The sequence below is a fragment of the Lissotriton vulgaris genome, chromosome 2_1 (assembly GCF_964263255.1).
Source record: "Lissotriton vulgaris chromosome 2_1, aLisVul1.2, whole genome shotgun sequence".
Taxonomy (NCBI): domain Eukaryota; kingdom Metazoa; phylum Chordata; class Amphibia; order Caudata; family Salamandridae; genus Lissotriton; species Lissotriton vulgaris.
The window spans coordinates 290761565-290777140 of NC_141687.1; the positions used below are offsets into that span (position 1 = coordinate 290761565).

At 44.6% G+C, this 15576-nt stretch overlaps 1 protein-coding gene across 1 annotated transcript in view; it reads right to left on the minus strand.

Moving 5' to 3' along the window:
- Positions 1–13311: 13311 nt before the first annotated feature.
- Positions 13312–15576, minus strand: part of SMG8 (SMG8 nonsense mediated mRNA decay factor) — a 65642-nt gene continuing 63377 nt past the window's right edge. Inside the window, exon 4 of the mRNA XM_086954969.1 lies at positions 13312–14105. Within this exon, the coding sequence (XP_086811095.1) occupies positions 13908–14105 (198 nt within the window). The 3' untranslated portion in view covers positions 13312–13907. The remainder of the gene's footprint in view (positions 14106–15576) is intronic.

The window sequence follows — 15576 nt, forward strand, 5'->3', positions numbered from 1 at the left end:
ACTTCTTAGTTGCGTTTCAATTCCCGAAGTTTGGGGGTGTACCAGGGAGAGGATGGGCTGCTGCATTTGGCATGCGAACATTGCAGAGGGAGCATCGCGTCTAGGGAGCTGTACATCCAGCTATTGTATTCATCATTTGCTTTGATGGGGTCAGGGTTGGAAGGAGGTCTGGAGGCTTCAAGGGCTGGGAGCCAGAGTCTTTACCAATTACGTTCTTTACAGGTGTTTGGGATGGAGGGAAAGAGCAGATTAGGGATAGCCCAGGAAAGGGGGATCAGAAAGTGATCTGTCCAAGGGAGCGGGCGGGGAATTCCAGCGGAGAGTTGTAAGCAGTGGCTGAAGACCGGGTCGAGTAGATGGTCTTTAGCATGAGTAGCTTCTAGAATTAACTGTTTGAGTTGTAAGGCTGCCAAGCTCGCGGTTAGAGCAGCCAGAGCAGGTTCCTCAAGAGTTTGAACACTGAGTGGTGTTTAGGGAGCTAGAGTAAGATACGGGCAGTGGCATTTTGCAAAGTTTGGAATTTGTGGAGCACATGTAGAGGTGCATTCAAGTACAGACCATTACAGTAGTCAAGCCTGGATAGCACAAGGTAGGTCTACACTGTTTTCCGAAGATGTTGTGGGATGAAAGGAAGTAACTTCTTTATTAGCCCAAGGATGTAGAAAGCCTTGGATGTAACAGCATCAGAGGATGCCAATTTGTCATTATTCAGGACACCCAGTTTGCAAATTTTACTGACCGGAGTGGAAAGGGGACCTAGGTCTTGGGGTCACCAAGAGGGAGTCCAAAACAAAGGCTGAGATCTGAAGAGCAGGACGGTCTTTACTGAGTTAAGTTGTAACCAGTTCCCAGACATCCAGTAGCTGACAGCATGCATACAATTTCAGAAACTAGTCCCTGTGCCAGACTGCTCACTGGACAGGGAGATGACAATTTGAGTATCGTAGGCATAGGAAAGGAGGGAAAAGCCAAAAGCTTTAATTAGCTCAACCAGTGGGGGGACAGACATTGAAAGGCATGGGGCTGAGCCAGGACCCCTCTGGGACCCCGTAAGGGAGAAAGTAAGCATGAGACAAAATTATCCCGGTGAAGCGACTGTTCACAGCCAAGAAGGAACGAGCTAAGTAAGCTCCATTAGGTTAATGTGATACCAATGTCAGCTAGAAAGGCCAGCAGTCTGCCATGGTTGACAGTATCAAATACCACAGAAAAATGGAGAAAGTTTCAGAACGCAAATGAAGGAGAACCCGATTTCTTATGTCGCCTTGATTAATGCCGTTTCTGTACTGTGGCGAGAGCGGAAATCAAATTGGGTAAAATGTTTCAGAGTAGAGTGTATTGGCGCACAGTACAGTGGAATATAGTGGCATAAAGTGTCACAGTGCAGTGGTGCACAGTAGATTAGAGTGGTTTAGAGAGGAATGGTGTAGAGTGCAGTGGTATAGAGTGGAGCGAAAGAGTAGGGTGGCGTAGACTGTAGTGGCGTAAAGTGCATCGATGTATAGTGAAGTATAGTGGTGCAGAGTAGAGTAGTGTAAAGCTCAATGGTGGAGAGTGAAGTGTTGTAGAAGGGAGAGCAGTGGTGTAAAGTGGCGCTATGCAGAATAAAGTGGCACAGACTGTAGTGGCATACAGTACATTGGCATAGAGTGGTGCAGCGACAGAGGACAGTGGCATAGAGTAGAATGGCATGGAGTTCAGTGGTAGAGTGCAGTGTTGCAGAGAAGACTGTCAGAGTGCAGTGGTATATAGTAGAGTGGTATAGAGAGCATTCACATAGAGTGCAGTGGTGTAGAGTAGAGTGTTGCAGAGCAGAAGGGCATAGAGTAGACTGGCGTAGAGTACATTGGCACAGAGTGCAGTGGTTAGAGTAGAGAGCAGCAGCGTAGAGTAAGAAAAATAGGTCTTATGATAATTGCTGCAGCAAAATCTCACTGCTTGCTTCAAAAACTAATGGAGCATAATATACCACCAGTACAACATGGAATGTAGTGGGGAGCAATCCTAGCACATTTTCGTTATGATGGTCTTGGGGGACAGATCTGTTAGTATGCAAAAGTCTAAACCGAAATCCCCTGTGCCATGAATTAGGAAGGGGAGGAGGGGCCCTTTGCCAGTTGGTTGATTTGCATATTTTTAATATATTACTTCAGATTAGGAATGTGTGAGGGCTACTAAGGCTGAAAATGGATGCCAGTGCAAATACCAACATAAACCTCGATGTCGCCAGATGTTAAGCATCAGTTGTTAATTCCATTTTTTAAAAATCATTCTTCATCTCCTACAGACAGCGATGCAGGCCTAGCAGACACTCCTATGTCAGGGACACTAATTAATAACAGCAGTGAGCATGCCATGTAGCCACCCTTGTATAAATTGTATGGGCATGTTGCTTGGGAGCAGGAAAATCAGGTATAAGCGCCATCTTACTTTATAGAGATTGCAGCCAACTTACACAGCCCTTCTCTACCTGCACCACACGTCTGCTGTTCACGCCAGAGTAAGAGTGCTTTGGGCCATATGTATCAATATTAGGAATAGTGATTACCTAATTGTGATTTTCTGCAAATCGCAATTATGTAATCATTAGTCCTGATGTATGAAACTCCATTAATATCATTTAGCAATGCCTAGGGGGATGTAAATCGACTTACTTCACGAACATTAATGAGGTAGGCCTCTATTTCTGACCCATTAGGAATCGCTAAAGTCATGGGGATGGTGGCTTGCTGTCATGCCATGTCTGTCATTGCTTTTAAATAAAGCAATTTTTTTTTATGCATCCCATTTTAAAAAAAAGGAAACTTTTCTTTTAGTTCTTTAAGAGCAGGGAGTAGTCCGTGGGGGCACTGCCTGCACTGCACTACGATTCGCAAAGAGGAAGGGGTCTCTTGGGGACCCCTTCCCCTTTGCGAAGGGTTACCACCAACTTGCAGTTGGTGGCAAAATACAAATGTTTTGCAACAGCATTTCAGTCGCAAAACATTCTTATATACTGCTGTGACGTGGTATTGGGAAGAGAGACCCTAAACACACCCCATCCCAACACCGAATCGCAAACCCTATTTACGATTCGGTAATAGATTAACAAATCACAATTAGGGTTTGGTATATAGCAAAAGGCTGTTTTTCTGGTCGCAAACGGCCTGATTCTGCGATGTGGGCTGTTTACGACCTTAAAAAAGGTAAATACAGGTGGCCTTTTGTCCCTGTTCACATTTGCAATAATGTGCCAAATTAGAAACTAGCACCCACTGGTGTGTGAGGGACAAATTGGATACAACATTAAATGGCACCGCCATGCCAAACAATATTACTCGGACACTTTATGTAAGTCGATACACCAGATTATTTGTTATTATACATGCACGTGATATTAATCACTAATTTCCAGACTAGTGGGTAACATCAGTTGCTTTCACCCCCTTGTAAAGTCTTGGTCACGGAGTATCAGGACTTTAGTACGAAAAAGGCTCCAAAAGATAGTGACTGAATCCTCAAACCCAGAGCCCGACTGAGACTGCATACTAGCCCTGGCAATTAAGTCAGACTGGGGTGTGCTGGTGGGAAACACTGCTGCTGCTTTTGTTGCAGGGGGTTGATATTGCAGCACTGCTTCAAAACTGGCCCCAGTGACAAAAACGGCCCCCATTGGTCCAAAACTGGCCCCCACAGTTCTGGCCCACTGGGAACATGCCTGGTGCCCGCTATGGCCAATTCGGCCATGCTCAAACCACACAATCATAAACAACTCTACCTCTTAGGTGCAGCTGTTTTGTACATGTGTAATTTGGGCCGCCGACAGAGATACTAGTTTGGTAACTGTTAACTGGCAGCCCATGCCTAATGAAGACAGAGTCGGGGCTAAGTCAATGGGTGCCGTTTGTAGGGGTCTATGGGGTATGGGCCTGCACTGATGCACATGTATAAATAAAAAAAGCTCAAGCCTCCTTATGTGCCGTTACTTTGAGTTTGTTGTTAAAGTAATTATTTAATTTGCAGAGATCTTTTAAGGTTTCATGGTGCTGGGTGGCAAAGTCACAGGAAACACCTGAATGTATTACGTACTTGCAAATGACTAGGGACCAGGTCTGGTATTAAGGGTTTAACCCATTCTGCGTCTATGGGGAAATGTGTTGATACATAAAGGTCCAAGTCTTACAGTTTTAAGGAAAAGAGCTAGAGAGAGGATAGAACGGGAGACAGTAAATTCCAATGAGGAGCCAGACTGAAAAAGCTATGCCCTCTTAGGTGGACCTTTTTGAATATGGAGATAGCCAGCAAATATGAAGATGATATAAAGAGTTACACAGGAGTGGGCTGTGGACTTGTAGTGCATGAGTGTCATTGGTTCTTCAGTAGTGCACCTGGTAAAACTATTGTTGCTCCGCCTGCTTATATTTGTTGAGGGCTGCCCCATGTAGTGATTACATGAGGCTTTGCGTCTCAGCACCCTGCTATTTAATATCAACACCAGTGCTTATTTTCAAGGACAGCCTTTCTTTGCGTTCCGGCATTGAGAAGGCTTTGCATCGGCGACTGGCTGTGCTGCTCGCTGCCGATTACCATGGTAATGTATTCACACGCACTTTTACTCGAGAAAACATCAGTTCTGTCAAATTACATATTACGGAAGCACTGCTCTGTATACTTGCAAATATAGGCCCACAGCCCAAATTTTGCCTGGTATAGTTAGACAGTGTGAGCCAAGATTGAGTGCAACATAGCTAAATGCTTAAACGAAAAAATGTCTTAAAATAAATACTGCAGTATTCTTGCCACATTCACTCTTAGCTTAGAACAAGCACTGGCAAAGACAATCTGTCTGGTGTTGGCTGCCAGCCTTTTGGATATGTCAATGCTTATTTTGTATTGTCTGCTTTTGTAAATTGGAAAAAGTATGGAGAACATCCCATAGAGAGGATGACAGGAATCTTTATTGGGCGGCCCTTTCCATCTACCATAAAGCCATTCGATTGGCACGCAAGACTCACATTGCGTCTCTCCTGTCATCCGCAGGAAATGCCCCTAGGGTGCTGTACCAAATTCTGCAGTCCTTTGTTAAGCCAGCAGCGTGTGAAAGTCCAGAGCTGACGTCTCAGCAATTATGTGACGAAGTAGCACAGTTCTTCACCAGTAAGATCGACAGGTTCTATGATAACATCACTAATGCTAATCTATCCGCCACAGGAGGCGTGATAATGCCAAAGGTTCCAACTAATTTCCGCTCATGCTCCCTTAGCGCATTCCCTCCTATCTCTTTAGATGAGGTAGACTGCTATATCAATCAAATTAAGAGTGGAAGCCCATTGGACATTATTCCAGCAAGAATGATGCCAATTGTTGGGAGCATATTGGGCCCAGGTATTCAGAGAATAGTGAACCTCTCATTGGCAAATGGTCAGGTGCCTAGAGAATGGAAATAGACCGATCAGGAAAAATCCTACGATTCCATGGACTGATCAGTCTAATTTAGGACTGATATCTCTACTCCCTTTTATGGGAAAATTAGCTGAAAAGTATCTGAATAGGCACTTATCTAATTTTCTTGAGCAGACCAATTGCTTAGATCATTCTCAGTACGGAGACCGCGCTACTATCAGTAACAGATGATCTTCATAGATATCAAGATAGAGGCTTCTCCGTTGTTCTAGTGCGGTTAGATCTGTCAGCAGCGTTCGATACTGTGTCTCACAGTATCTTACTCTAACGATCTGCTGGCATTGGGCTAAAGAACACAGCCTTAGCTTGGCTAAAAAGCTTTCTATCTAACCGGACCCACACGGGGGCATGGGTACATTTCGTTCCGCTGAAGTGGAGATTGCCAAGGGGGTGCCACAGGGCTCTTGTTTGAGCCCGACTCTTTTTAACATCTATGTAGCCCCCCTAGCAAATATCCTGAGTTTGGTTTCATCCCCGTATCTTACGCGGATGATACCCAGCTATTGTATCCTTTTAGACATCTTACTGACGAAGTGAAGGTTTCCTTTTCCAATGGCATGAAGGGAGTAGCTAAATGGATGTCATCAAACTGCCTTCAATGCAACGTAGGGAAGACAGAGGTCCTGCTTCTTGGAGAAGCTAAGATCCTATGGACCCCAGATTGGTGGCCGCAAGATCTTGGGCCAGTACCTGAACCCAAACTAGTTGTGAAAAATTTGGGGGTACGCCTGGATCGAGATCTTTCTCTGAAGCAGCATGGCAACTCAGTGGTGGGCACATGCTTTCATGTGATCTGCCTTCTTCGAAAAGTCTTCCCCTTGCTGCCAGATGTCACCAGAAAAACCTTGGTCCAGGCTCTGGTTGTTAGTCGTTTAGACTATTGCAATGGGCTCTTGCTGTCAGCCAACGAGGGAGTTAAAGCTAAACTCCAGGTTGTGCAGAATACTGCAGCAAGGCTGGTTTTAAATGCCCCTCCAAGAACGCCATCCAAACCACTCTTGGATAAGTTACACTGGCACCCTGTTCGGAAAAGGGTGATATTTAAGACCTGTTGCCTTATCCATAAGAGTCTAAATGGATTAGGGCCAACATACTGGACAGACAAATGTGTACCTTATACTCCGGTGCGATCTCTCAGGTCCAGTAACCAGCTGCTCCTCACAGTGCCAGTCGCCAAGAAAGTAAGGCAGGGTGGTAGGGCTTTGTCCGTAGCCGGTCCCACCCTGTGGAATGGATTACCCTTGCCACTTAAGAGATGTACAGAACACTTGAGTAAATCACCTCCTTTGGACTTGCTGACAGCGTTCTCTAGGTCACAGGCGCAGAGATACTCCTCTGGGAGTCGATTCGAGCGTGTTACAAACCTACAAATAAATAAATAAACAAATAAATCTTATTTATTAGGGAGCAGCCAAGTCTTTGCTAATATAAAAAAATCTCCCTCGGAAGGCACAGCTTGAAATTTGGCCTCTGTTTTTGAACGCCAAGCAACCGTGACAAAATAAGAACAATAGTTTAAGGCCTGTTTACAGAAAGCGAGTGGGGAGAGTTGTCTGCTTTCCTCTTTCTATAAAGGCTCTCACTTTGAAGTCAGCGAAAGCAGAGTACAACAAGCAGCACCATGGAGGAAGACAGCCTGTAATTTCACCTCTGTCTTTGAATGCGCAGTAAACGCAACACGATAAGAACAAACTTTAAAGGCCTGTTTACATAAAGAGTTTGTGGAAGAATGCAGTAAACACTGTTTAGGCAATGGGAGGGACGAACTGAACCGTGAAAGCCAAAAACAAATTAAGCCTGCAAGTAGAAAGCCAGAAAATGTGAGTTATAAACCACAAAGCCAATGATAATCAACGGGTGTACAGCATTCCTAGGTCAACTTTCTGAAAGTCCCCAAGATGTCTTTAGCAAACCAAAAAGACAGCTTTTGTTTACTGTAGTGGCATTGGAACTTCATGCATCACTGTGGTTAGAGCCACCTATACACTAGTAAATACTATATTTTGGTCAATGTGAGATCCATTAAAGAAGTCTCATTTTCTGGTTACTGTACAGGACGAATTTCTGCTAATAACAGACACAGCTTACAGAGGACAGAGTCTGTGACTGAGGCACTCCCACCAATATTATTAGATCTCTTACAGCTATTAGTCATGCAGATGGTGCAGGCTGAATTTAGTGTGAAAGGCATCTCTCAGAATTCATTCCCTTCTGCAGAACAGAACTCTATCTGTAACTTTACCCATATACGCTGCATCTCATGCCAGCTGTCTGGGGAGACTGGAGGGCTTTTCTTGAAGTCCTTTCCCAGTCAATTTGTTTGTACTAATGCTGCCAGATCTGCCTACATCCTGCGGCTTGCAATATTTCTCCTAAGCTGACAATACTCAAATCCTGTTTGGGCTTGAAGATTTCGTCCAATTTTATCAGTCAGTTTTCCTGTTATATGCCTATTTTGCCCCTCTTGCTGAGCTGAACTACCTGGTTTGTTTTCTGGACGAGCCCAGCATTTTCCCTTCAGTGACCTCAACAATCATTAAAGTACACTGGCAGGCTCTGCCAACAGGGCGCCACCCAATGTGTACTTCCACTAGTCCTCAATCAGGTTATGTGGCAAATGGCAGTAGAAGCAAGTTCTAGTCCAAGGTAACATGACTTTATAAGTTTTGCCTGAGAGAGCATCACTGGCAACACCTTTTGTTTCTTTGTCACTCTCATATGCTTGCTACTCTTTGGTCAGCACGGGCAAGCTTGACATCCTTTTTTTGTGTTTGGCTTTTTCTTGGAACATGGCCCAAGTACTGTTACCTTGGCCTGAGACCATCCTGTGCTCAAGATTTTGAAGCTGATTTTTTTATTACTGTGAGAACACTCCATTAGAGTTCATGCTGCTTGCCCCCCATTGTCCTTGGTGCTGCTTTCCCCCTCCCACTGTCCGTTGTGGTCCTTGCTCCCTCCTGCTGTCTGTCGTGTTCCTTACCCTCTATCCCCATCCCCTCCAGCTCTGCATTTCTAGCCCTGTCCCGCTAATGTCCTCACATTGTACTGTTTGCCCCGTACCCCTCTAATGTTGTGTTGTTTTCCGCTTCCCACTTCCCTGCGTTGTGTTGCCTGCCCTGTCCTCCTCACCCCATCCAGCTCTGTGTTGTTTTTTTATTTTTTTTTTAAACTTATAATGCGCACAGCTACCCTCAATGGGTTTCCCGGCACTAGGGACAGACTAGAGAAGAACTCGCAGAGTGAAATTGCAATTAGAGAAACCTCTGATATTACTGCTGAAAGAGCCAGGTTTTAAGACCCTTACGAAAACGGAGAAGATGACATTCCGTCTTCAGGGTCACAGGTAAGGCATTCCACATCTTGGGCCCCAAATGGGAGAAAGAGTGACCTCCCATTTTAACCAGCCTAAATCTGGGAACGGCGAAATCTCCGTTTCCAGAAGAACGTAATTTTCGGCTGGGCTTATAAGCCTGAACTAAGCCCTGTAGATATTTAGGAGCTAAGCCTTGTTTGATTTTAAATAGGTGACACAGGGCTTTAAATTTAATTCGGCTAGGGACTTTAAGCCAATGAAGGTCGTGAAGTGCTGGTAAGGCGGAAGCTCTCCTCGGGACATTCCGGAAAAGCCAGGCAGCCGCGTTCTGAACAACTTGGGAGTTTTTTAGTTGTTTTCTGGTCGGCTCCAAGATAGAGAACGTTACCGTAGTCCAGGCGTGAGATCACAAGTGCCTGAACCACAGTTCTCTGTGTCGAAGAAGGTAACATCCACAGAATCTTCTGAAGCCATTTCAAGATGACAAAACACATTGAGGCCACCTTCACGGCCTGCTGTCTCATAGTAAGATTCTCATAAATGAGAAACCCGAGGTTGCGTACCACGGCCACGGGCAGAGGGGTGGAAACCATGTCAATAGGCCAATGATGGGGGCCCCATAGGTCCTTACCCTTGCCCAATATCACCACCTCAGTCTTGTCACCGTTAAGCTTCAAAAAATGTCTCTTCATCAATTCAGAGACTCGGGTCAGACCCACTTTCAGTGCTGAAATGTCACTGCCCTCCTTGCTGGAGAGAGAAAAAATAATTTGGGTATCGTCGGCGTAGGAATATAAAGTGAGACCAGCTTCTTCAATGATAGTTGCTAAAGGTCTGACATAAATGTTAAATAATAGGGGGCTAAGTATTGACCCCTGAGGGACTCCGTACGCCGATGAACACATTTTAGAGGAGGCAGAGACAGAAAAGACCTGGAAAGTGCGGCAACTTAGGTAGGAGGCTAGCCAGGCAAGAGCAGAACCCTCCACTCCCAGGGACCGAGGAGTTTCAATGAGGATGTAATGCGACACAGTGTCAAACGCCGCACTCAGATCAAGTAAAATGAGGGCAGATGTTTCACCATGGTCGACACTGTGTCGCAGGCTCTCGGTCACACCCAGTAGTGTGGTTTCGGTAGAATGATGTGCTCTAAAACCTGACTGGGATGGATGTAAAAATCCCGAGCTCTCCACCAGATGGGTTAGTTGTGTATTAATATGCCTCTCCAGGATCTTAGAAAGAATAGGGAGCAATGAGATGCGCCTGAAATTTGAAAAATTGGCAACATCCGCTCCAGCTTTCTTCAACAAAGGGACAATCATGGCATGCTTCCATTCCTGCGGAACAGTAGATTCCAGTAGCGACAGGTTAAGAAGTCGCATTAACACGCGGCGTGGGCCGAGGTCCAATTGTTTTAGGAGTTTGGCCGGTAACGGGTCGCGTGGAGAGCCAGACTTAATACTATTACGGCAGGAAGAGAAAGAGGTGTCATCAAACAGCAGCCAGTCAGTAAGTTTGGTCGAAGAGGAAGGCAGAATCACAGGAGTCAATACAGATCCAGATAACAACGTATCCTCAAAATCAGGACAGTTAAGCGATTTGTAAATGCGTTCTACTTTCTCTATAAAAAATTCTGCAATAGAATTGCACTGAGCCTTGTCTAGAACGGGAGGAGCAGGTGCCTGGTCCGCACCCGTTAATTTTTTCACCACCGAAAAAAGGGTGCGGGGGCAATTCTGGGCAATCGTGACAGTATTAACAATGTGTGCAGCTCTGGCCAATTTACAGGGATGATGGTAGTTTTTAAGAACTTCCTTATAGGCCACTTTACGGGAGGGGAGTAAAAACATCTCCACTTCCTTTCAAAGGTCTTACAGTTGGATCTCATACGTTTTAGATCGTCAGAGAACCAAGGCGCCGGAGAGCGATGAGAAGAAGAAGTCTTGAGTGTCAGAGGGAGGGACTCATCAATAGCTGCGTTTAACCAGGTGGATACTGCGGCATTGGACACAGATACCGATAACTCAATGCCAGGTAAAGTACTCATCAAACACCTGTTAAAACTGGGTATATCGAGTTTACTCCAACGACGAATATACTCCTTTTTGCTGTTATAGCCGGACGGTAAGTTAGTCCGAAAAAGGGAGAAATAAACAGCAAAATGGTCTAACCATTCTAGAGGGCAGGCATAAAAAGGACATTCATATGGGAGGTTGGAAAGGACAGGATCTAATAGATGCCCGGCAGTATGAGTAGGCCCCGCATTACACAAGTGGATATTAAGAGCTTCTAGCTCCGACAAACATTGTTTACTAACGTTGCATTGACCATCCTCAAAAAGAAGGTTTAGGTCGCCAAGAATAGTAAAATTGGCGGACTTCAGGAGTATAGGAGCGATGGTTTCTGCAAAGGATGAGACCCAGGCGTTGGAATTGCCAGGGGGACGATAAATCAGGAGACCTGACAGAGTGAACTGGGGACTAGTAGCTAACTTAAAAAAAGTCCAGCTTCACAATCTGGGAAAGGGAGGGCCTCAAATTTGCATATATAGTTGGATTTGAATATTATGGCAATGCCACCCCCTTTACCAGTATCTCTGTCCTTCCTGACTATTGAATAGCCATCAGGAATGGCCATAGCAATGTCCGGACCAGAGCTTTCATGGAGCCATGTTTCAGTAGGAAACAAGGCATCGGGGTTCTCTTGAGCTATAAAATCGTAAATATTCTCTTTATGCTTAGGGAGTGACCTACAATTTACACTCCAAAAGTGGAGTTTCTGACAGGGGATGGTAGGCTTGAGTACACCAGATCGTCCTCTGGATTTGCCACGCTTATGTAGACGTTTCATGGAGTTACATAACAACATCTTTCCAGTGGCAAAACCACAGTATGTACAACTAAAGTTATTCATAGGCAAAATGCAGGTAGAGCAGCATATCGGTGAAACATATCTGAGTGCTTTCAACTCCTCACTTGTGTAGATGATAGTGGAACCGATGGCAGATGTAAAGGAAGCAGAGCGGGTAGCCCCTAGGCCCGTACTGGCGTGGAAGGGCGTAGACGAGCTTACCTCTGGCGCACCTCCGACGCGCACGCTGGGCTCTAAAGCTGCGCGTCTGCATGTCAGCATTTGAGTGGGGTGTGGTGAATGTCCCAGATAAAGACTAGCACGCTCCCCAAGATGGAGTCTTGGGAGCATCACAAGCCCTGATCCCACACCTAAGATGGCAGGCAGGGGGGAAAGACAGAGCACGAAGCTCACCAAAGTGGTGAGTGATTTCACAATTAGTATGCAGGCAATGCGATAAAGTATTTACACAAATGCTGCGCGGGCTTTCCTATCAATAATACATTTAAAATCGGGTCGTATTTAAAAAGATGAAATGCCGGTCAGCACTTCCAGCAGCAGCGTTTTACTTCAACAGGGAGTAGCACTAGTATGGAGTGATGCGCGAGACTTCTAAGCCCATTAAGTAGTGTTTAAGTAGTTAAGTATCCCATTAAGTAGTGTTTGAGTGGTCCCTCCTGCATTATATTGCTTGCTCCGCCCTCCCCATCAAAATAAAAGTACTAACATGCAGTCAGCTTGCATAGGCACCTGGTACCCTGTGCAATACTGGCTCTCCCCGGTTAAGGATCCATCCATTCCCAATAACAAGAGTCCCATGGATTTGATTCTAAGAGGTGCCTTCTTTTCTAGGGCTCTGACAGAATCACCACCTCCTATGTCCAAATAACAAACCTCATCCTTAGGAAGGAAACATCCCTCATCCTACATAGTCTGGGGAAAATATAAGATCAGTGTCTAGAGCCTTTAGGAAAGCATTAGCAATTGAGCCAATGTTAAAAACATGTATAACACCGAGCACCATGGAACTACAAACGTGTGGGTTGTATCTCAGCGCCATAAGGTATGCAACTGATTTTTACCTAATCTACAAACCTGCCACTAAATACATGTTCTTATTATCCTTGAAATGATAGCACTGACTCTGCACCGATAGATTTGAGTTATTGATTTTTTTCATGTTTTTTCTGTTATTCCAACCGATACCACCTCTTAAAATATTACTGCCTATTGACCGCTCACTGCCCTAGGACTCTAGGAAAAGCCTCACAGTCTGGTGTCAAATACTTGTTTGTTCTTCACAAATAAAATGCTTTTCAAGTAATCAAGTTTTCTCTAAAAGTCTGTTAATACCTAGAATGAGATTTCTACGGTGATTCAGGGCACCATTTGCGGTACTGAAGATCATCTTTACTTTTATGAAAGAGATTACGACCCTCTTCCAAGTCACATTGTAATGGAAGCAGTAACAATGAAAGTGTTGTTCTGAAAGGCCTTTTCATAAAATAAAACGAAACAAAATACTGCCAAATTGATTGCCTCAGAGTTCTACAGTTCACACAAGCTTCATTCTACCACCAAGCTTTGCCCATGAATACTCTTGGACACCTCTTTCTTCCCCAACTGTGCACCCTTTTATAGGGCACGGCATCAATATCGCCCTCAAGCCAACAAAGCTGTGCACAATGACCAAAGCTGAAAATGGGTTACTATGCTTGTCAACCTAGATTCAATTCTTTTATTGGGTATATCTAAGCAGATAGCCCAGATTCTTTAACATTTTCTGTTCCTTGATTCAAGGGTATAAAACGTATTTGCTCTGTTTAATTTGTAATTGAAACAAACTTGGCTGTAATGGCGGCTTACAGATCTCAACAAGTCCTTCAATACTGACAACAAGTGCAAAGCATCCCTGATTTCTGGATAAGCATAACTGGGAAAACTGGCTTCTCTGAAACTTCAGAAACATGGTAGGTCAAGTTAATGAGCATCTAGTCATGCTGCTCTGGGACATACTCCCTCAACATGTTCTCCATTGCTAAGAGCGAGCTCCAATACAAGACAGTGGTCAATTGTCAGATGACTGATATCGGTTTCAATGATACACAAAACTTCATTAACAGAAGTATTTTCAAGGAGTTCCAGTTCACTATGGTAATTTTTGATACTTTGACCCTTTGTCTACTTGTAATGGGGGTCCTCAGCAACCAATCAGTGATTTCTGTGCAAAAACATGAATCATAATCCATAATCTGGCTTCTAAGACCACAGCCAGTCTACGCCATGACAGTGGGCAGGAGCCTCACTGTGTAATGGCCTTGACCACCCCACGGAGTAGCTTGCAAGACAGGAGCTGCTGGTTATCTTTAGGCGGGTAGCACGGTCCCGCTTCAGTTACATAGGAGTAAGGGAGACGCAGCACCCAAAGGCCATCTGGAGGCAGTGTTAGTTCTTGTTTTTCCGGGAAGAAGGCAGGACAAGGCGGCGGTCCAGGCTGCACCTGAAAAAAAAAACGCACCGTTAAATATCGAAGCCAAAGAAACAAAACACCTGACCTTCAGAACAGCCCCCATTCTCTTAGTTGAAGCAGGTGCGTTTTAAGTTAAGTCAATTTCAATTTATAATCTTTATTTCGGTTCTTAAAAAGACACCATAAAAGCACAGATACAAAATACACACATAAAAAGTTTTTAGGGAAAAACACATAAATAAATCAATAAATACGGGAGTCATTGATTAAAATGTTCATGCAATTTAACTCATCATGGGAACAGGCAAATGTCAATGGTCAATTTTATCTGGTATTTCTTAGTCTTATCGCTACACGAATAAAGTTTATGATGCAAAAGAGGGTATATGCGTCCTCTGCTTCCTGTAGGAATCTCAGAGCCGTTCTTGCATGTTTAGGTTTTATGTCTTTCAGAATCCCCACCAGGAACTTACGTCTGGGCATAGTATAAAATGGACACAATAGGACAAAATGAAGGGTATCCTGCGGAGACCTGTGGTCGCAGCCGCAGGTACCCTTCTCCGCCAGTGTGTGAGTAAACCCTGCCGGGACCGCGAGAATATGATGCAGCATGTTTAGTCTGAACCGTGTCATGACAAAGCAGTCCTGGGCGTTAAACATGACTCTTAAATAAGGTTCCATTCAATGCTTTGCTGTGAATTCGTTATAGGTGGAATTTGTGGGTTTACAATTTTCTTTTTCTGCTCTTAATAACTTGAGCTGTGCCAAAAAGAGGTTCTTTACCAGTGATTTACTTTCAGGTGTTATGGAGTCTGGGGATGTGAAAAAGTTTGTGCAATCGATTTCACCCAATGTTTTTTTGAAGGTCTGAGGGAAAGAATGCACTTTTATGCAGGATTCTGGCATTAATGCTAGAACTAATAACAATGCAACCAATTACATACTATTCTGGTTAGCTAGGCCTTACTAATGTGTAAAAGTATCCACCGTGTGATTTTCCAAAATAAGGAAAGGAGTTAATCTGAATATTATCTGGAGTTCCTTCACTTTTGACTCCCACTCCCAGCCAGATATAATGACAAATGATGTTAGTAATGGTCCATTACAGAGTGGCTTACAGCTGATCTTTTTTACAGCTTTAAACAAAGTACTGCTATCAGCATGATTCTTCTTTTAACCAGAGCCTGGCAACCCCTCTGCAATCAATTATGGTCCCCCAAGGGGGGCGGGGCACCTAGTTTGAAGACCTCTCCCCTGAGGAAGGTTAACATGCCCAGGAGCCAGTAATAGCTATTTCCATATGGCTTGGAGACTGCCAACCTCGCTACCCTAGCCCAAGAGGAGCAGTGGTGGGCCGATTCAAAGATTCTTGGAGGGGGACAGTGTGGATGGGACCTCTGGGTACCCTAAGTGCTCATTCATAAAGCTTGGAATCAATAGCCTGCCTCCTATCAACCTAATATATTCCTACAAACACTATATTCATACCAGGTCTGTGTGA